At 41.4% G+C, this 23,011-nt stretch overlaps 2 protein-coding genes across 3 annotated transcripts; one reads left to right on the top strand and one right to left on the bottom strand.

The window, feature by feature from the left end:
* wt1b (WT1 transcription factor b) lies at nucleotides 1–8,033 on the top strand. Of its 2 annotated transcripts, none has more exons than XM_054612719.1 (9): nucleotides 1–809; nucleotides 2,713–2,835; nucleotides 3,667–3,766; nucleotides 5,250–5,330; nucleotides 5,829–5,934; nucleotides 6,020–6,170; nucleotides 6,387–6,476; nucleotides 7,099–7,182; nucleotides 7,316–8,033. In XM_054612719.1, the coding sequence occupies exons 1-9, from the start codon at nucleotides 392–394 to the stop codon at nucleotides 7,435–7,437; spliced, it is 1,275 nt and encodes a 424-aa protein (XP_054468694.1). In that variant the 5' UTR covers nucleotides 1–391; the 3' UTR covers nucleotides 7,438–8,033. The 2 variants fall into 2 exon arrangements, with proteins under 2 accessions (XP_054468694.1, XP_054468685.1); XM_054612710.1 differs by having other exon boundaries at nucleotides 4–809; nucleotides 7,099–7,191; nucleotides 7,316–8,032.
* A 7,035-nt stretch (nucleotides 8,034–15,068) lies between these two features.
* Nucleotides 15,069–21,338, bottom strand: rcn1 (reticulocalbin 1, EF-hand calcium binding domain). The gene is made up of 6 exons (XM_054612569.1): nucleotides 20,849–21,338; nucleotides 19,735–19,928; nucleotides 19,461–19,639; nucleotides 17,345–17,405; nucleotides 16,696–16,895; nucleotides 15,069–16,428 (listed from the first exon to the last, which is right to left on the bottom strand). The coding sequence occupies exons 1-6, from the start codon at nucleotides 21,067–21,069 to the stop codon at nucleotides 16,321–16,323; spliced, it is 963 nt and encodes a 320-aa protein (XP_054468544.1). The 5' UTR covers nucleotides 21,070–21,338; the 3' UTR covers nucleotides 15,069–16,320.
* Between the last annotated feature and the right edge of the window lie 1,673 nt (nucleotides 21,339–23,011).

Genomic DNA, 23,011 nt, shown 5'->3' with positions numbered 1-23,011 from the left:
TATTTGAGCCTTCAGGAGAGTAAGGAAAGTCAGACATTATAGAGACAGAGGGACAAGGCACTGTTACCCCAACAGACTCCCACTCCAAACCCACTGCCGATACCCAGGGAGCTTGAGATCAGGCGTTTACATTTTGGTCATCGACAGTAATGACTTCATTTTAATTCTGCAGTTTATGACTTGTGGCAGGAAAGATGACTCCTATAAGTATGTTGTGACCGCTGAAGTTTGTTTCTGCTGAGGAGTTTGCTTATTGCTTCTTCAGTTAGTTGTTTTTAGGTGTTTTGTTAAACTTTCACGAGACTTTACAGTTTATTACTGTGTGACTTTTTTAAGCTGTGTCTTCCACCGGACTAACATCACTCTTCTTTGAGCTGATCTCCCTTCAACAATGCTGACCGAACCGTGTGGAGCCATGTCTATGGGGTCAGATGTTCGAGATCTGACCCTCTTAGCTCCGGCGCCTCCTATGCCATCCTTACCAGGCGCTGGTGGTGGCTGTGGGATGTCCGTTGGTGGAGGCCAGTGGACCCAGCTGCTGGACCTCCACCCTGGCACTCCCTACAGCTCCCTGCCCTCCCACCACTCCCTCATCAAGCAGGAACCGGGTTGGGGGTCCACTGATCCGATGGAGGACCCTCACTGTGGACTCGGGGCCTTCACAGTGCACTTCTCGGGCCAGTTTACAGGCTCGGGCCCCTGTCGAGTTGGGGCCTTCGGAGAGCCAACCACAGGTCAACAACTTATGTTTCCTAATGGAACCTACCTACCCAGCTGTATGGACAGTCCTCCTGCACCCAGAAACCAGGGTAAGCAAGCTCATTACCAGTCCCAATGCTGTCTTCTCTCATCAGCTTAATGTTATGTAGGGACAGTAAACATGAGGAGCAGATGTCTTTACACACTTCCAGGTTTTATTGTGTTTTTCCTGCTGCGTGTGATCATGATGTAACTTCATGTTTGGGGTTGTCAACCGTATTGTGTCTTAGCAGGATGTTATGTGCTTTACTGGGTCATTCTGTCCCATGTCAGGAATAAGCTTGACAGCTTTCTGGTGATGCTCTGGCAGACATCAATAACAGTTCCTGTGTACAGGGCTTTTCAGCAGAAATGAATGTTTTATGCATCCATATAAAGTTCAAGTACATTGTATTTTCAATTATTTTATAATGCTGAATGTACACACAAAAGATTTGTGAATGTTTTAGAAAACTTGTCTTACAGCAAAATATAATAAGAATATCCCTAGCACTGGGTCAAAGCAACCCTTGGTAATGGTAATCCAGTATTGCATACATACCAATGAGTTAATAAAAAATACACATATATAAATAATATATAATTACCTTTTGAGCCGCAGTGAATGTTGCAGTAGTCATACGAGCTGTAGGGAAGAGACTTGATTCATCAAGTGAATTGAAATAAGTCAAGGACAGGAGGCAAAGATGCTGAATGCGCTCATCAGCTGATTGTGAATAAATTATGAAGTTTTGCATTTAAAAGTTTTGATTTTATTGGCATGAGCAAATGTGAATTTATATTACATGAAAAAACTTCACCCTTACTGACTGTGTTGTCTTTTTTTTTTTTTATTAGTGTTTTGTGTTGAGCAAAACAACTTCCTCTGCTAAAAACAAAATAAAAAAGAAAGATGAAAAAAAACTTTGAACTTAAGACCTTTTATTCAGAATTATTTCTTTAGGATAAAACCCAAAACAAAAACTAAGAATTAAGAATTAAAAACTTTGAAGAGCTGAACTATGAATCTTGGCTTGATTTACTACTTACAACCATACTTCTGGGATCGTTTAATCCCAATAGACCTGCACAAATCAGCTAAGAGGGATTCAACTGGTATTTATCTGGAATCCTAATTTGGAATCAAACTTCATACTGTTTCCTGGATATGATGTCTCTACCTTTACTGTAAACAACACTTGATTTTTGTCTATTGGGGCTCACTACTCAGATGTTTAACGCTGTATATGTCTACTGATGAGTCATGATGCAGTGAATCTTTTGTTGTTTGCTCAATGTAATGTCATTTTTGATGAAGTGATAGAATACTCAGCGTAGTGCTCTGCAGGCTGCAAGGATTTAAGTAAGAATTTGTGAGTCATTTTTCTCAGAAACCTTTCAACAGGCCTGACTAAGGATATAGCAACCGGTCTACGCTGTGTATGTAAAGTTAACATTGCACACACATTGCATGTGCTTGTATCATCATTTTTACATAGCTTTCTCGAATGCAGAATTCTTCTTTAACTTTCCATCTACCCCCCAAAATAGAAATGACCAATTTATTGCCGTCTTATAATGTTAATGAATGAAGAAATGAAGGAATTAAATAAGCACACATTCATTTAAATCCTTCTCAACTTTGTTTTTCTACTGTGCATATTCTCCAGTAGCTCATTTCCGTCTGTCTGTGGTGTTTTTGCCAAATTTCTTTTTCCACCTGCCATAAATATTGAAACCGCAAGGCCAAAGATAAATGGTGGGGATAAGTCACAAGGAAATAGGATTTACTAGTTTGATGAATGTCTCTCTGTGGTAACCCTGCCAGGGTCTAAGAGCTATTACCAGGGGGGAATTCAGATAACTGACCAGATACTGCAAGCTTTGTCTGCAAGATGGCAATCTAATCAGTCAAACAGGCAAATAAGATCATTTAAACTCACCATTGCTTCTCTTTTTGTTTTCTCTTTTCAGGCTATGGAGCGGTGGGATTAGACAGCAACCCCAGTTATGGTCACACTCCGTCTCACCACACCCCTCAACTCTCCAGCCTGTCCTTCAAACACGAGGACACTCTGTCACCGCCAAACAACATAGGTAACTGTCTACATCCTGACGCCTTTTCACTGAATTGATTCGCAGACTGGAAGGATGTCATGTCACAGCAAGGTTAAATAAGTAACCCATCATTTTTCATATCACAACAGAATCACTGTTATCCACTTTTCCTTCATCTCTCTCCGTCTCTGTCTGCACACGCATTCGTAAAACGCAGGCATACATAAACACAGCCTCCCTCTCGCTCTTTAAGCATACGTATGGTTAATGACTCTGGAAATGATAACTTGAGGAAACAGCTTTATGCGACTCTGCTGGAATGTCAAAAACTGTCTGGGGACCAATACACTATATGAACCTGAAAAGGGCCACTGTTTCTGATTGACCTGTTCTCTCTTTGAAGGGAAGAGCCGTGTGTCTGTGAATTAATGTACAAAAGTGTGCACATATCCATTTTTGTGTGTTTTGTGTCTGCTTTGATGAAGAGAACCTGAAATATACATGAAATACAAATATGTTTCCTCAGGAACATTTTTGGGAGAGTTTTCAGCTTGATATTACTGGATAGTAAGCATTTCAAGGGAATTGGAAACCTGAACTATTAAATATAGACATTTTTAAAAGCAAAGCTAAACCATTTGTCAATTGCTAGAAAATGAATTACTATTTCAATAATTGATTAATCATTGAAGGTATTTTTAAAAAAAATATTTTGCCGTTTTCTTTGTCTTCTGGAATGATTAACTGAGTATCTTTAAGTTAGACAATACAAGCCAATTAAATATGTTAGCTCCTGGGAAAATACATTTTATAGACCAAAAAATGTATCAATTATAGAGAAAATAACAACTTTTGTCTTTGTATTTTTAGTTGACCAGCAATACCCGGCCCCTCCTCCCATGTTTGGTTGCCACAATCCATCTGAATCCTGTCCGAGCAGCCAAGCTCTGCTGCTGAGAAACTACAACAGGTACAATTATTTGATCCAACATGCTCCTATTGTTGCTTTATTTGAGTCATGCTACCTTGAATCCACTCTTGTTACAATTCCACTCTTCCCAGAACGTTTTCAGACTCCTCACTCATCAATTAATGTCAGATTCTTTCCACCGACACCACATGCAGCTCCCTCATTTTCTGAAGTGTGAACTCTCTCTGATCCTACGCTAAGCCCTGCGTCTGCCTCTGCACTGTCTGGATCCTGAATCCTAATTTGTTCTGAGGTTAAGTGCTGCCCACTGGTGCTCAGCAGGCCAAAACAAACACTGAGCGATCTACTGCCGATGTGTCTAAGTCCACCCTGAGGAAAAATGAGGGGAAAAGTAAAAGAGACAAGTCCAGTGAAAGTGAAAGTTAAGTGGGGGATGTGAGGTAGGTAGTTAAGGCTGGGAATCTGCTCATTGCAACCTCTGAATGTGCTTCCAACTTGTTTTCATTTTGATGCAAAACATCTCTAAGGGTAAATTAGGAAGAAATTCTTTGAATGCCATCCTGCGATGTTGTTTGAGAAAAGGAACATGTTCAACCCAAATACTGGAACAGAAGTTGATAAGAGGAAGGAAGACTTTGCTGTTGTTAGAGCTTTATGGCTTGAACTGGAAACCCTCAAACAAACAGAGAGACATGCACACGCACACGCTCTCACATAGACACCGTGAATATATGTCAGATATCAGTGAGTCTTTCCACAGTTTAACATAGCTCAGAGCTGATTAGCGAGCCATCGCGATCCTTCCTTCAAGGACTTCTCAAGGAATGCCGTCCAGAAATCCCCCGAAACTGGTTCCCGCCTTTTAATGATACTGAGGACAGAGTGATGTCATGCACTGGTCCATGGTGTACTAGGCACGGAGGTACTCACCCCCGCAGAGTGCACAACCGCATCTCCAAGTGTGTGTGTTTCTCTAAAATGTGTGTGTGTGTGTGTGTGTGTGTGTGTGTGTGTGTGTGTGTGTGTGTGTGTGTGTGTGTGTGTGTGTGTGTGTGTGTGTGTGTGTGTGTGTGTGTGTGTGTGTGTGTGTGTGAGTGTGTGGTAGTGTGATCTGCCAAGGTAAAGAATGGCTCTGAGCCCATGTTTTTTAATGAAGCCAGTGAGGAGTGTGGAGGGTGGACAGGATGTGTTAATAAGCGAGCAATTTTGGAGTTTCCCCTGAATGAAACGTCTTCATTATCCTTACAAGAGAGGAGAAATGACAGGAACATAAATATTGCAAGTGTTTCTAATTTCAGGATTTCCTAGAAAAAAATGATTAATAAAGAAAGAAAAATAAAGCAAACACATAAACAGTGTTTTCCCTTTCTTCATTCATAACCTCAGAGCTCACCTTGTTCTATAACCGTTTGATTTGTATAGCAATTTTTGTTGCCTTGAAATTTCACAAACCAAATAAAGAGTGAAAATCTAGTTTTCACAGATGTAAAATGCTAATGAGTGTGCTTTATGTTTCACTTAGTGATAACCTGTACCAAATGACATCTCAGCTGGATTGTGTAACATGGAACCAAATGAACAACCTGGCATCTTCCATTAAGAGGTGAGCCTTTTTTTTAAATAACATGCTGTTTTCTTCAGTATTGACCAATGTTTGTGGTGGTGCAGAGGAGGAGGGAGAGGAGGAGGATTAGACCAGATGGCCGTTGGCCTACTGCCAAAAGAAATCAGGAAGTGGAGAAGACCGTATTCATGTTTGTGTATGTGTGTGTGTTTGTGTGCAGTCTTGTGCTTCTATTGTATGATTTAAAGACAATTTTTAAGTTAAGCCTATTTAGTTTTAGGTTTAGGTCATAAAAAGGATAGCTATGTTCTTCTGTTAATAAAGTGTATGTGCCATGAAGGAGAAAAATACTTTTCTTGTCTGTATTAATTTGGACTGGATGAACACAATTTAGTCTGTTTCTGTTAACAAACCGTATCTAACTGCCTGTCTGACAAGTCTATCAAATAATGATAGATTTGATTAGTTTTGCTAAAACTGTGCACTCACACTTTTCGGTGTTTTAATTATCAATCTAATTTTGCTCCGCCTCGGCAGTGGCCATCCACCCAGCTACGACAGTGACCCCATAGCCCCTCCTCCACCCGTGCTCGTCAGTGCCAAGTACCACATACACACACACGGTGTCTTCAGAGGACTTCAGGTCAGTAAGAGCTAACACACATGCAATACATTCAGGGACATACAGTGAATAAATACAAGTGAACTTTGACTTCTCCTTCCTAAAGGGTGTTGGACGCGTAGCTGGTATTGCTCCACCAGTTGTGAGGTCATCATCAGAGGCCAGCGAAAAGCGTCCATTTGTTTGTGCTTATCCCGGCTGCAGCAAGAGATACTTCAAACTGTCACATCTGCAGATGCACGGCCGCAAACATACAGGTGAGAGGATTTGACTTTTTCCTTCCCAGGACTGAAACTTCTGCTTTATATAGATCACAATGAGAAATACGTACAGGCTGTTGAAATTGAGTTTAAAACAGATTAAATAGCGATGGCGTATGCTGTGGGTGAGACAGGTGTCTATGCTCAGGTTTGAATGTGTGTAGCTGTGTTAAAGGTTGACTGATAAAGCTGATGATATGGTTTATTTTACAGGAGAGAAGCCGTACCAGTGTGATTACACAGACTGCGGCCGCAGATTCTCTCGTTCAGACCAGTTAAAGAGGCACCAGCGCAGACACACAGGTACACCGGTGTCAAGCTACTGTATGAGTTTCCTCCACGGCCGTAGCTACCACTGAGGTTGTGACCTCAGGGTTTTTTTTCTCAGAATTTTCAAGTTTTAGAAACATTTGGGGAGGGGGACATTTCACATTATAAAAAACTTTAAAACACCAGGTGGGTATTTTATAGGCAGATTCAAGTGTTTTTAGATTCGGTATATTTAATTTGACTACTTTTATGCCAATAAATAAATAATTAAATAAATACTTCTAGGATTTAGTATATTCCCACCAGGGTTGTATTCCTGGCAGTGCGGAGAAGTCTTTGTGAAATAAAATTAGGCCTGCCAGAAAATGTAACAGCTAACTAATATAATAAAATATGACACTACAGGTGTTCTAAAGGTTCAATTAATGTTCATGTGTGAATTCTAAATTAATTGAATTAAAAAAGTTTTTTTTTAAACCAAAAGTAAAAATAATATGTTTAGACTATAAAAAGTCCCGGAACAATTTCAATTTGTAATGATTTCAACCTCCAAAGTGATCACTCATCTCATTGTATATTTAAAATGTTGACCCTCACCTCACCCTCTTCTCATGTCTGTCTCAACAAACTAACAACCGTTTGCACCTCTGTGTAGGAGTGAAGCCCTTTCAGTGCGAGACCTGTCAGAGAAAGTTTTCACGGTCAGACCATCTTAAGACGCACACTCGGACTCATACAGGTAAAACAAGTGCGTATACCTTTATTTTCTACCTCCCCATTCTTTTCCCAATGAGATTTTTTTGTTGGCTCACCTGACTTTAATTCATGTAAAACAAAACCTTGTTTTTCCTTGTTTGTCCCCTCCTTGTCAGGTGAGAAGCCCTTTACCTGCCGCTGGTCCAACTGTCAGAAGAAGTTTGCCCGCTCTGACGAGCTGGTGCGCCACCACAGCATGCACCAGAGGAACCTGACCAAGCTGCAGCCTGCCATCTGAGCAGCGAGAGGAGGAGGAGGATGAAGAGGAAGGTGACATTATGTCGTGCCAGCTAGTGGAGGAGGACGCTGGAGCCTGGTCAGCAGTTATGGTGCCTTGCCAGACTCGCTGATGTGGTGAGCCCAGCTGATGCCTCCCTCTGCCAGCCAACGTCAAGAGACTCTGATGAACCCCAGATCTTCATGATGCACCTCAACTAGAACTAGTTCTGGTTATTTGACTTAAAAACTCAGACTGAGACGGTACAATACCACAGTAATCCTGAGCCAAGAAGAAGATTGTTTTTATGTGAGATGAGGAAAATATTTGTACACTATTTTGGATTTTTAGTACACTTGCACTGGCTTCTTTTTTATTGTTAAAATTGTGTCACCTTGAAAATATGCTGGACAATGTAAACTGGATTTAGGAAATAGACAATGTTTGCCTTTTTTGTCTATTATGTTGAGACTTTTTGCTTTGGAGAATGTGAACATCCTTATATTCTTACAGTATATATACTCTCTAAATTGCTTTGTATATATGTGGTGTATTTGGTTACCTTTATAGACATTCCTTTTGTATTTTCTATGTTTTTTCTAAGTTTATAAAATGTTGATTCACGTTGTTGTCGGGTAAGAGTGTGTGTGTGTGTGTGTGTGTGTGTGTGTGTGTGTGTGTGTGTGTGTGTGTGTGTGTGTGTGTGTGTGTGTGTGTGTGTGTGTGTGTGTGTGTGTGTGTGTGTGTGAGTGTGAAAGAGAAGAGGTGTTGGTGTTGTCAGGTTAAGAGGCCACCTATGAGTGGTGGTGGTGGTGGGGGGGGATGAGGGGGTGACAGACAGTAAAACAGCACCCCACTGCGACTCTGACAGGGTGCAGGTCTCACCATCCTAAATCTCTGACACACATCTTCATAACTAGGAACATCTGGAGCCCAGTAAATCTCATTAGAAAAGACAAATACCTCAGTGTCAGCTGGCTGTACTTCACTGACTGCCCCTTCTGCATAAGCTGGGCCCCTACATGCACACACACACGCGCACGCACAGCCACACACAAACACACAGATAAGCACACACACTGAAGTCCTAATTGTAAATAATATCTCCCAGTTAAGAATGGCAATTTGCATCACCGAGCCACATGATGGCAGTATCAGCCTTTCCAGTCCAGCTGATGGGACTTGAGCTGTGAGTGCTGGAGTGTGACTGAGCCCATAATACTGCTTTCACTCTCACACTTAATTCTTCATATAGTACATGTCCACTCCAGTCTTGCCCTGAGTGGCCACAATAAATATGTTAAAATCAATGAAAATGAGAAACAGGAAGGCACGTTCAGAGCATGCCCTGGCACATCAAATATACATGATGCGGATGGAGTTGAGTGTCAAGTCTACAGGAGATGAGATGATTCAGCTACAGCAGGTTTGTTAATAAAATATGACACGATGTGGGAAGAATAGAGCAGCTGCATGGCTCTGTGAGTTAATGATGTCACATACCTGGAAAAGCAATGTAAACACGCACATGGTATATTTAGCTGTTGGCTACATGTTCACACATAGAAACCACAGCATACATTCACTGACGGCATTCTCTCAAACTCATAAACACGCATACGGTACGTTCACATCTGCTTCTGCATTGCTGCTTTTATTTCCACAACCGATCCTGACGATTTCCAAACTAACAGAAAGATTAAAATGCCGATCTACTGTTTCAGGGTCACAGACTCATATGAAGTGGTGATTCAGGTTGTTTTCCAATCCACTGAATGGCTGCGAAGTAGTATCTCTGTGATCTGTGTCTTTTTTCCAGCTTCTTAATCCAATGCACTTTGATTAAGAACTGCTTCTCTTTGTTCTCTCTCTGCAGGGGCCCCGGGAGGAAGAGAAAGATCAGAGGGACAGCGGAGTTGAACATTTTACTCACTCCACTACACTCTTAACTGGAGACTGCCAGGGCAGTGTGATGCGTGAGGAACCCATGCTTTCAACATCAAACATTACCGCCATCATTATCTCATACACCCAAAGAGATATCAACCCTACATGGATCTTCCAGATCTACATTCCTCCAATAGATAGTTTCTGATCAGAGATGGTGGTAGAAAGTATCTGATAATACCGAAATTGTCTGCACTCAGTCCCATTCTGCAAAAAACGTTACCACCAATCTGAATGCATGAACACACACACATATACACGCATACACACTCGCATACACACACGCCACCAGATGCCCCCTCAGCTGTACTGCTGGCTGTTTGCCTTTAAGGGGTGTCGGCGTGGGTAATCTCAGGTGACGTACACCTGGTAACGCACAGCCCAAGACATCTGTAGGACAGCAGGCCTGCTAGCTTCACAGCCTCCATATCCACGTGCAACCCCCCAAAAAGCTTTCTTTTTGAATGCAAGTGTGATTTAACCTCACTGTCACAATGAAAGCCAAGAAACAAGCACAGCTGATTCCGTATATATGCAAGTTCCAACCTTAACTTTTTTCCATACTATTGAGTCTTTTCATTTACTTGGTCTGATAAGGTTTGATATTATTTGTCAGTTATTCACTGAAGTCCCAGGTTCATCCAACATTATTATTAAGCTCTGACTGTGTTTCTTTGGGCCAAAAAGACATTATTTAACCTCCGGGAGTAGAAAAGGTCAATGCACATGTAGCACAAGGAGGCCTCTATGAGCCCCAAGGGATTGTTAACAAGGTCAAGGCCCCAGAGAGGAAACTAAACAGGGTCACAAGGAGGCCTGCATGCAAAAACAATGCTACACCAACAGGAGGCGCTGTCAGGAACAGTTCCGATGTTTAGTGAAGCATGTTCTTAGTTGTATTCCCAGACAGCATCCCCCCTCCCCCTCGGGCTAGCTCTGTTGTGCAGAGCTGCTGCTCCACACAGTCTGAGGGGCCTAGGGGTTCTTGGGGGTATTCCCTGTGGTAAAGCAGGGAGCCTGAGGGGTTCTGGTGTGTAGGAGCTTTGGGAATGCAGAGGCCTTGGGGGCCTGGAGCTCAGATGGGGCCTAGAGGGTAAACTTTCTCACACGGGGAGCAGAGATGGAGCAGATACATAAAGACAGCGAGGGGAAAACACCTTGAGAGGAGTCTGTCAGATATGCAGGCAACAGCCGGGAAGATCCCATGAGGGTACACAGACACACAAACACAAACACAAACACACACGTATGTGCTATACTCTAACCCCAAACCAATATGTGGGCCAGCAGAAAGAGTGTTTTTAAATACTCCCTTCTCTCCTCAACCATCACGTCTTTCAGCTTCTCCTCTTTTCTCCCTCCTGCTGTCTCCTCTATTCCGCTGGATGATATTAAGGCCTAACAGGATTAGATGTGTCTCTATCATGTGAGACACAACATCACAAACCAACCCAAGCCCCCTGGGGAACAGTGGGACGGGAGGCCTCCCCTCCATCCCAAAGGTATCCAGATGCTGGGACATGGGGAGAGAGAGGACCAGAAAAAGGAAAGAGGCAAATGTTGACAAATGGAGCGAGAGAGGCATTTTGTCCAAAGATATCAGTCTCACTGGGATAGTATTGTCTCCACCCTCACTGTCATGAACTCCAAAACTACCACACTGTGGGCCACTTTGCCCGTCTTTTAATTAAAAACAAAGTTTCTCTATGCATATATATCAATATAAGATATGCAGCGGCCCGTCAGAATGAGTGGGCAACCAAAGCAGGGAAGCAGCTGCGTAAAAGCTGTTTTAAACTTTTTTTAAGTCATCCTGACCTCAGTCCGAAGGGCTCCCATTACTCCAGAAGCTGTTACAATTAGTTACCAGCTCACTAGGTTTATAGTTCCTAAATTGAAATGTATCGCTCTTTAAAGCCTTCTCTCTAATTGTGTAGTCATTAATGGCCGATTCCCTATCTACTCTACGTTGATGGGCACATAAAAACTCATGATGATAGACGAGCACAAGTGCAGTTGTTTAAACCAGAGGAAGTTGTCTCTTGTTCAGTCTCATCACCACTAGGAGGAGTAGAGTCCTGCGATGGCCGAGAGGAGGGATAACCACTTTCCCCGAGATGTCATTAAAGATTGATGGATTCCTTCAAGCTTCATTGTCCAGAAGTAGAAACATGCGAGGCGTCGAATTAGCCTACATTCACAGGACACGCACATACAATAACACAACTTGCACAAACACAGAAGGAATGTTCTGGGTAGCATCAGGGCTGTCTCCAGCATTTTAGATAGGCTGAGGTCAAAGGTCCAATGTCACCAATTGCAGCCCCAACACCGCACCCAAAAAAGGGTAAATGTTTTCTCATCAATTGGATTTTTCAAATTGATTTACTCACTTAACTGTTACTTTACATTTTCCATAAACTTGAATTTCCTACATGATGGTCTAAAAACGACTTATTCCACACTGCCAGAAAAAAGTTCTGATGGAAAAATCCAGAATACTTAATTTATTGCCCTTAAGTAGTCCCATTTGATCTTATAGAGCCTTAAAATACTTTGTTTGTTGTGTGATATAAATTAGATTGATTTAATTTCATGTTTCCTTGTTCATCATGATTATTTAGGAGCTACACTTGTTAGTGATTGGCTTTTCTGGATGAATGATTATGCTTTAAAATTGAGGTGTGTTTTGGGAACCTTTTTTGTGACAGATTTTACTTGAAGAGCCTGGGACAGGAGACAAAGTTAATTAATTACAATGTGATGTAAATAAGTTATGCTCTGTCTGACACAGTTTGACCACTGAAAATTAATTTTTTGGCGCTTTGAGAAACATGAGGAACTAGAGTCAGCCTGAAAGATACCCTCCATGTGTATGTTTTTGACTGTAGGAAGAAAAGTCCTCTCTTTAGATTAGTAAAACTTAGCCTTATTCATAGAAAAATTAAAGAGGACCTCATTAAACTATATATACATATTAGTATTTAGTCAGTAATACTACTAATTATAACCATGGTAGCAATAATAGCAATAAAAATGATATTATTCTAAATGTTATATATCACATATAAGTTCTTCTGTGTGCTGTCACAGCATGCATTTGGTTCATTCACTCCATTTTCAGCAATAAAAAATATGATCTGACCTCCATTGAGAAGACAAAGGGGAAAGCCTGTCCCTCGAGCTGTCACGTTAAGGCAAATAAGCATATAAAACTCAGCCATTCAGATTGGTAAATAAGTAATGTTTTGTGGAAACAGCTCGATAATGAACTGAGATTGTACCGTTGTTTTGCTACAATGCAAGTTATTATATAATGGGTTGAACGCCTGTTATGAAAGCCTCACCACAGGAAGGGTTCAGATGTCCCAAAGATCATTACAAACAACACAGTGGGCTACAAATCCCCAGGGCACAAGGAACAAACACAAGAGATAAAAGACAAAGATGAGGAAACTCGGATTTATGCAGCTTAAAAATAGGGCATCACGATGATAAGAGTCAGGAGGAGCAGGCGAGTTGAAGGGGGGCTGCACTGTATAGTTTATTATGCAGGCAGTTTAACTGTAGTAGTCATTTAGCATTTGCTGCTGTTAATTGCTGATAAAGAAATGGCAGTGTGCTATGAAAAAAAAAGCTCTTTAAAAGGAGATGCAAGACTAAGTAACAATTATACTGGGGGGGCTTCTTAGACATTAATATTCTACACTTTATGACCCTCCTCTCCCACTGTTTCCACCCTGTTCTCACCCAGAGGGCTCATTATTATCAGTGGAGAGGGGCTGATCTACGCAGACACTCATATGAGAGCTGTCTGAAGGCATTACTGTACACACACTCCCCCAGTGTGAATGATTAGGAACCTATCATAAACAGGAGGGGCAGGCTGTTAAACATGACCGCGAGGCAGCATCCACAGATAGCCCATGTGCCCCCATCTTGCTCAGGCAAACACACATTTGGTTCTTTTACATCTGCATGCACCACTAATACTCATCCACCTTCACTCACACACACTGGCCCAGACTCACAGATGCACTCTGACACATGACAAACCTCATATGCTATGTGGAGGAAGTACATTGAGCTACTTAGTGTTTTAGGACTCCCAATTATTCAAATGCATGATGCAAGACTGACCCCACACTCTTTAGAAAGGCAACAGAGCAAACATTTGATTATTAAATAGACATGAAGACCAAAAGCCAAGAAACTTCAACACCACAGGCAACACCTCCACTTTGAATGTTCCTCAGACCTGAAGCCTTTTTTGTCAGACGAACAAAGAAGGAATTAATCTGAAAAACAAATCTGTATTCTTGGATGAAGCTGCACAAGTGGAGCCACGCCAGAATATGGTAACCTATTTCTGTGAATTTTTATGAAATAAACATTGTTATTGTCATGTCGCCCTCTTACAAAGTTATCTAAACCTGGATAATGACAAAGAAATGTATATTTAAGTCAGAGCGGATTAGCTTTCCAGACATGTTGGTCTTATGCAGTCATGGTCTGAGAGTGTTTGAGGAAGGTTCTACTTCACAACAAGACTACACGTCCCACACATACATCGCCCTGTCCCTTGTTCCTAATGAGCTTTATCGCATTGGTCCCGCTTGACTTGTCTTGCTAACTGGCACACATATATCCATATGTTCCACATGAGCAAGCAGAGGGGACAGGCTGGGTGGCAGAGCTGCTTTCTCAGTTACATCTGAGAATTGTCCTGCAACAGCCAGCAGCAACCGTAAGTCAGCTTAACTCCATCTCTGCTGTGAGTGTGCGGTCTGCAATTAGTCATGAGAAGTGTTAACAGCATCCACTTGTACTAAGTGTTCAATGAGTCAATAGTCGAATGCAGACTTGAACATTTGAATGGCCTATTCCTGATATAGCTACTTGAGATACAGTATGCACACAGAGCAAGTGCTAGGAGAAACAAAAGAGAAAGACTACCAAATAACGACTCAAACACAACAAAATGGGGGGAATGTGTCTTTAAAAACTGTACTTTAGCAGAGGCAGAATGAGTGTGAGTATTAACATAGAACATAGAAGGGAATTGTGAGAACATAGCACAGTGTACTAGAGGACTGAAAGGCTGATCTAAGTATTATGTGCTGTAGTCTGAAATCTGATCGCTGCAGACTACGAGTGAACAGACAAATGTTCACCTGTTCTTCAATAAAAAAGGGAGACCAGGGAAGTCGGACACTGATTAACCTGTATTTTAACTGTTACCTACAATTATTTAAATTCAGATTGTTCTGAATGGTGACAATATGGGATTTGTAAGCCATAGCTGTGAAGACTGAGAATTCAGAAATGATTATATAAACACGACACAAAGATATACATACAAGGCTACGCTATTACTTTATCTTCAGGGTTTTGGATGGTGTTAGACAGATTTATCCAGAAGAGTGAAATAATTCAGATGATTAAGGAAAAGTTCATATTGGGAAATACGCTTATTTGCTTTCTTACCTAGAGTTAGGTGAGGAGATCAATACCAGTTATCCAGCTGCTGCTAGTATTGATCTTCTTAGTATTGAAAGCAAACTTGTGCATTTCACAAAATACTGAGCTATCCTTTTAAGCAGCTAGCTATCATATTTTTGCAAAGTATATTTCTATCCTTGAACAGCACTAATCAAAAGAGAAATAATTACAAAATGAACACAAAATACTTAATACTTTTTATTTATTGTGACACAATTCATGAACATGTGCAGTGTTGAAAAGAAGACATATTGATGTGTTTGTGCCAATGTGTGTTGTGGACTAATAATGAAATGAGGTTTTGGAGGAAAGCACAACAGAGAAAGATGAAAAGGAGAAAAAAGGGTGAGTGACATTTATTTGACCAAACATACAAGTTCTGGTCATAGTAGGGTCTTTTTTACGAGTTGCATAGTTCTATGCACCTGTCAGACAAAGTACCCATTAGGAAATACAGAATATTTGATTTAAAAACAAGAAACAAAAGATGACTTTCTGATGTTATAAAACACCAGTCTTATACTGTGTATACAATGCCAAATGCCGTGTAAATACATTTGGTACATCTAATACAAAAAGATGACCTCTGAGTGATGGAACAGGAAATAAGGAATCATGTGGAGTGATGTATTCAAACCAACACAGTACTCAGAAAACAACCTTAAAATAGACATTTGTTAAAGTAAGAAGCTCAAATGTGACGAAATTTAACATGGAGCATACTGTTGACTAAGTATACCAATAAATACATTTCAAACTAAGTATGAAGAAAAAAATATTTCACAGGCTACACTTAATCCAAACACGTGCAAAAACCATGCCACTAATTGTCCAATAATAAACATTTCTTATAGCACTTTACTAATCCAAAAACATCAAATCTTTAAAATCATGTGGCCAGGAAACTGTAAACAAAGAAACATGAGTTGTGAATAAAACAATAACTGTATTCCTCTCAAACTTAAAGTACAGAAGAGATTTGATAAATAAATAAAATCATAATAAATGTTCTGCGCTGTAGTTTCACATTAACAGAGCTATCAAAAAACTGTTCTTGTATATTACAATTCACCTAAAGCTCGGCATTTAGCTTTGACAAGTTTTATTAATGACTTTCTACACAGATCTCTGAGGCAGTGACGCCGACGATGCGGCTGGAAGGCACCATCGATGAAGAGCAAGTCCACCGTGTCTGGGTTTGCTCCTGAATGTCAGAAACAGAACCGAGAAGGACCCTTAGTGTTAGTGGTACGACCAACCCTTAACCCTCCTATTGTTTGGTTTCTACAGTGTTGACTTACAATCCAACACTCCGACATCTGTCCCACTACTACAAGCAAAGGATGGAGTTGTGGTTGCGGAGATGGGAGGAGGTGCAAGAGTTCGATTTGGTCTTTGAAGACAAAGATGTTCACCAATGCTCCTCGCACACCCTTCAGATGCTGCACTGAGAGCTCAGAGCTCATCGTGGTTCTTGGTGAGGTCCTCTCCGTAGTTGGTGGCTTGGCTTCCAACAAACATGTTCCAATTTTCAAGGATCTCCTCTTTGGTCAGCATCTGGTCCTGAGAAGGGAGGACAGGGGAATTGCAAGATAAGTAAGCCTTATTCTATAACACTTAGTTTATAACACTATCTGTATTAAAATATATAAAAAAAACAGGTACATTTGTTTATCTCAGTCGAAGGCAACAGCATGATGATAAAATTTATAAATTGTACCCGTAAAAGTTTTTATCAATGTAGAATTGTAGTGTAAGCTTAAAGACCTCATATACGAAAGATGACAGGAAATGGATCTTAAACATGTTGATGCAGATGAAACTACACACCTTGTCCTGGTCAGACTCGTACACCAGATGTCTGGCCTCAGCTTGGGCATGGTCGTAGTCTTGTGGCATAATCCAGTGGCGGATTTCGTCCTGGTCCATCTTACCATCTTTGTTCAAGTCTCGGAAGTCAGAGAACTGTTCCCTCTCGGTCTTGATCCAGTCTGGCTCCGGACCCCCTTCCTCATGGGCAAACATGTCGGCTGAAACAGCAAAGGACAATGGAAGTGAAAACTTTTGTTTCAAGTTAATGTTAGAAGTTAAAAAATCAATTTACACCTCAAGTTTACATCTGTGATCCCTACCTAAATGGCAACAATAGTGGTATTAGTATTTCACATGCAACAAACACATCTTTGATTCCTTCCTCAGGTCAAATCACAACATCCAAAAACTAGGCGCCTGGAATGCATAAACCACAAATGAACAAAACTCTAAGGCTCATATAAACACCTTCAAAGTAGGTGTCAATAAAAATAGTAATGGATTTTGCCATCAATAAATGCTAATAACAACTGGCCTGTTGTGGCCCTTTTAAGGTTTTTACTGCATAGTTTTATTGCATTAGATTGCATGTTGCTATCTAATGTCAATTGTTAATTAAGCTTAATTAATGTTACCTCATTAATTCCAATTTATGGCTTCAACTTACCAATATACTCATCTTCATCCACGTGTCCGTCTCCGTTCTTGTCAATGTCCTCCAGGGTTTCCTGCATTCAGAATCAGTTAATGATAGCATAAAAAGGGAGACACAAGGGCCAACATTAGTGGAACTCTCACTTTGAGTAATAAAAGAAAAACATGTCGCCCCAGGCAAGAAGAGTGGAGGTATGAGGGTCAGCTTACAGCTGGGCTGGCAGACTGACACTACAACGAACGAAGGACAGGGTTCCCTGCTGATAAGAGCCACATTAAAAGATGATATACACTTTAGCCATTAGCACTGGGACATGGTTTTCTCTCTCACGTCCTAGATTTGACAGAGTGTGAATTTGACTGAACAGTTACTTAAAGGCTTGCCGTGTGAGCTGATAGTTAGTTCACAACCATACACTCACACTCACACACACACGTACACTAATTGCAAAGCATATTGGCACAGCACACACACGCAGCTACACAGATTGAAATCACTGTATGCATCACCTGCAGGTAAGATGCCCTTGCTGAAACCTACTGAATGATTAATAGCCATGTAGCTTCTGTAGTCTAATAGCTGACTAATAATAAACAAGAACATCCATTCACCCATTTTCTACACCCGCTTAACCTGTAAAAGGTTGCATGTAAACAAGAACGGATATATTCATAAATAAATATATGAAACCTTTAGACCCCCAAAGACCTCTGTAACCACTGACAGTGCAATAGATCTTTCACATGTCATACAATAATTAATGTAAGCCAGCATGACAAATAAAATTAAATGTTGTATTCAAGACATTTACCATTGCTTAGATAAATGTGACAATGTGTTGTGATATAGATTTTAAATTATAACATCTAGATCTACTATGCATTTGACTTTCATATGATGACAGAAGTTAAATACCAAAATATTTGATTAAAAATGGTACACAAAATATACTACCACTAGCTTGTGAGTATTAAGAAATTTAGATGGAAGACTCTATGGTTCTTAATAAAACCGCAGATCAAAAGCAGGAGGTTTGTATGCAACCTACATCTACGCAGGAGGCTCTGTGGCGACGCGGAGGCGAAACCATTATCATGTTCTCAGGAGGTGCAATAAACTAAATGCCTTTTTGGGACAATGTAAACACAGCAATAAAAAGGCTTTATGAAATATATACCATATACCATTCCAAACTACGGTGATATTCCTCTGGGACACTCGAGAGTGTGCACTATACAAGAAAAAAAGACACCTAATAGTGTTTGTCCGGTTTACAGTTTAATGCAGTGGATGGCTCTGGCCTCTGAAAGCAGATAGCAGGAGGTAGATATGAAGCCGAACATTTAAACAGAGTCCTCTGTTATGTGAATGAGTGTGTAGGTGAACAGTCGGCACTCAGTGAGATGACCTCATGTTCCTGCCTGAACCTGCACTACAAGCTCCATTAGTGACCGGTCCTTCTATCCTACAATCACGTCCTTTATCAACCTCTGAAGTGTCTCTTTCTTTCCATTCCTCGTATGACTACATAAACCATCAATCGCTCATTGTTTTGTGGTTGTGTGAAATATTCGTCTAAGAAAAAAAAAAAGGATCTTAACCCCCTTAATATTGTGAGAATCAGGCTGAGCCAGATTCACCACAATCAGTTAACATACTGACTGAACAGTTGGTAACATTCAATGATGTCACAAAAATGATTAATTATTAACTCTGTCAAATGGGTAGTACAACTTTTATGAACAGAGCAGCATAGTGCATCACTGCTAACATTTGCCACGCAACTGTTCCACGAAGCCAAATTTATATTTAAAGATCGCGGCTCAAATGAGACAGTCAGTCCATCCCACTGGACCTGTGCCAAAAAAATACAGAAAGTCAATCATTTCCTGGCCCAGTTAAAGTTTCATTTAGGGGTCCATCCAAGTGGCCCATCAAATAAAATACATGGATTAGAAACTCAAATCTGTTCCTGTAATTAAATAATATACCTAAGTGGACAAAATGACATAACTAAAAATGTAAAGATTTAAATGTTTTCCTACATGCAAATCTAAATGTCCAACACTGTTCTTAATGCCCCTTTCTAATTTCACTTATAATAACCATGTGGTTACAGAGAGCTTACCAGAACCACAGTATCCCTCATGTGTTCAAACTCCTCAGGGTGGAGGAAGGATGTGAACTCTTCTCTGTCTGCTGCAAGGTCCCCATCCAGATCAGCTGTTTTAAACCTCCTCTCATCACGAGGGAGCATCTTCTTGAAGCTAAACTGGTCGGTTGCTTCCTCAAACTCCTCCGGGTTTGCTAAAGAGGACAAATTAAAATCAGGCTTCTGTCATGCAGAAATGCAGAGAAATACCACTTTACTACTGTACGTGGTGGGAACAAAACACACTTACCAAGGTAGTATCCGTATGTGGCTTGCTTGTACTCATCCCACGAAATCTTGTTGTCTTTGTTCAGATCATAGTCTGTCCACACCTTTGCCACATTCTCATAAACGTAACGCTTCTGTACGCGTTTTATCCAAGCCTTGAGTTCAGCTGCGCTGATGTAGCCGTCCGCGTCACCGTCTATCCTGTCCACTATTTTACTGTAAGGAAAGAGAATAAAGACAGAGAGCATCTGTTAGCGTTAACATATATACATGCAATGCTCAAACATGATGGTAAATTAAAAATATAGAGGCACTTTATCTTATTTTCTAAGATAGTTAACAAGCCCAAGTGTTTGTGCTGTCTCACCTTAAATCACTGAGCTATTATTCTTACAAGCAATCAGGAGACAAAACAAATAAATAAATATTTGGTTGCACCACTTTTACTAAAAAGGGGACGTGGCTTCAATTATACTACTCTAGTAGGGAGGAGCAGGAAAACCCCTTTAGTGAAGAATGCAGTGTAGCAGTATTCTTAGACCTGGTTTGCCACGTTGTGATGTTACAGGGGTCCTCCCACTCTCAACACCACAGGAAGAGGGAAAGCCCATTTAGCCAACGTGTGTCACATGGTGCCAACTTGTCAACCAGGCAGTGGCAAAAAAAAAAAGAAGAAAAAAACACGCACACAAACAGAACACGTAGCACATGAAATGTAGGCCTAAACACTGCAGTAAGTAACAGCAGCTCTACAGGAAGACTGTGAACTACCAGACTACTGTACTCACAATTCACCACCTACAAATGGTTCTTTAATGACGATGCATAATTAACATTTCGGCAGAGCAATTAACTCAACAGGAGTGTGTGCCACTAATGCTAGTGGCGCAATAATGCACCGTTTCATATAGCCTTTTAGATTTGCTGGCATGCACATCTTTCTCAGGCACTTGTGCCCGTGTTAAATTTTAATGCCCTTAGCCTGAACAGTTACACGCAACACACTCCATCAGGAGAGAAGGTGCGTGATTTACAAAAACAAAAGGCTCAAATGAGCCCGTGAAGGCAACACCAAGACTAATATTATATATATATATAAAATCAGCTTCTGTGTCAGAGTGTTGCTATGTCCTTACCCAAGCCTGTCCTTGCTCTCCTCGGGAGTGAGCTGGTCAAATGTCCTGGCTTCCTCTTTGCCAAGAAAGGCCTCATGGTCGTATTGGAAGCTGTTATTGTCTTCGTGGGCTGGCCTGCCCAATTCTGGCTCATGAAGAACTCTGTCTTTCCTTAACGTGGGCTTACCTTGCACCACCACGGTGCACAGCAGCGCTGCACACATGAAGCTGAAGAGCTCCATCAGTCAGGGGTGAAGCTGGAGGTTCCCAGGTGTTTCCTAAACAGGCCTGTGACGCTACAGTGCACAATGAGCAAGCGGCTGTGACGCCCCAATTGTACTGGTCGTGCCGACCCAAACCAACCTTTCTTCCTCTCTTTTCAGCGGCGGTGTGCAACAATGTTGCGGCTGCGCAATGACCAGACCTGCAGAGCGCACCTGAGGCTGCAGACAGGTCCACCGAGAACACCTACGGTCCTCACTCACACGATTTTTAGGCGATCCTGTCCCCCTTTTCCTGAAGGAGGGATAAAACCAAACCGGGACTTCCTGCTGACTTACGTACAGCCAATCACAGTGTCCGTTTCAGGCAGCGCCCAACCTCGCCGCTGAAAGGAGCCCTCCCATTGGTCCACGGGACGTCGGTAACACCAGAGGGGTTCGGGCGCCACGTTGCACGCTGGCGAGCAGACTCACTTCACCGTGTAGTCAGTACGGGTCAGTATGGAGGGAAAATACGAAATTGTTGCAGCTCTACAACCTGCAGAGCTGCTTGTTTCTTTATCATTGGTCGTGTTCCCACTCGAACCAACATGCACCCGCCATGACGGTGTGGCTGTGTGTATAGGTATGTATGTGCACGTAAAAACAGGGTTTATTCACCGTCACCCACACACATATGCATCCCTGTAGAGCATTGTCTCTTTAGTTTATGTATCAAACAAGGCTGGAAGTTGTTGAAGACGGAACCAACAATTAAATCTATTAGGTGTCCCCTATAAAGTCCTGTGTACATGTTCAGTCATTGTGTGTATGTGTGTGTTTTGAGGCCTAGTTGTTAATGTAGCATTCATAAGTTTGTTCTCTGGACACGAGCCGTTTCATTACTCCACCATCTGAGACTATGAGAATGACACTTGCATACAGAATAATAGCTGCTCTGTTGAGTTTTGATACTTGCAGCCCACTTAGTTGGTTACACAGCAGTAGCTAACTGGTAGTGTTTAAATTTAGGGACTGTAGGAAAGTGATAAGGCTGGGTAATGCATTTTCTTTATACTTTAACGGTGCTATTGGCCCTTGTCACTGCAGCCATTTTGATGTCATTTCAGGGTAAACACAGGTGTTATTAATGACATTAATTATGGCCCTGTTCCGTCAAGGTGGGCCAGGGCCCTGCTGCTGCTGTTTATGCTGCTTTTTTTTTTTACCCTGCTATGACATCTCAGAATTGCTGCTGTGAAAATGGCCTTCATACAAGATTCAGAGCATTAATATAGCAGCAAACACCTATAACTTGTGTAAAGATACATTGGAGTAATGTCTACCTGAGCAGAGAATGAAGTCTCTCTATGTTTGGGGGGGTACTCTGAGCTTCTCCTTGCTTTGTTGGCATACCTTTAATGCATGTTGGCGTGTCCCACTGGCTAGCTCATGGCTGCGGCTCTATACTGCTCTCATATGGGGGTTATAGCTGATAATGCTTTTTTCTACAGCCTGCATTGAAGCTGAAGTGTGGCACCTACCCTCTGGTTTCCCCTCAGGTGAACAATGTTCGCTCTGTTGGCACTTTTCTCATAGTTTGCCCTGTTATAGCATCGTTAGCTAAGAGCCGTCGCCATGTTGAGAAACGTTTAGAGGCAACAGAAATGACCACAATCTCGTATATAAATGTCCTCCTGTTGCCTGTCATAAAGTCCAAGACTCAGTTCCACTGTGGTCTAGGACTAGCTTATGGGCCGCAATAAAGAAGCGACATGCACCAAAGTTGAAGTTTAACAAAATATTTTTATTGAAACAATACAACCCAAATTCAGGCAAACTAATGATTAGTGTGGACGTCAGTGAAACCAGCACTGTGTGTGAGGGTGAAGTGATGGAGGTTTCTGTATGTGTGTGTGTGTGTTTTGGAATGTGTGTAAAAACAATACATAACCAAAGGCAGTGTACCCAAAACCAATTCAGG

Source organism: Anoplopoma fimbria, chromosome 2, assembly GCF_027596085.1.
Source record: "Anoplopoma fimbria isolate UVic2021 breed Golden Eagle Sablefish chromosome 2, Afim_UVic_2022, whole genome shotgun sequence".
In the NCBI taxonomy this organism is placed as follows: Eukaryota; Metazoa; Chordata; class Actinopteri; order Perciformes; family Anoplopomatidae; genus Anoplopoma; species Anoplopoma fimbria.
The sequence above is the reverse complement of the archived record's forward strand: the minus strand, read 5'-3'. Positions and strand labels throughout refer to the sequence as shown.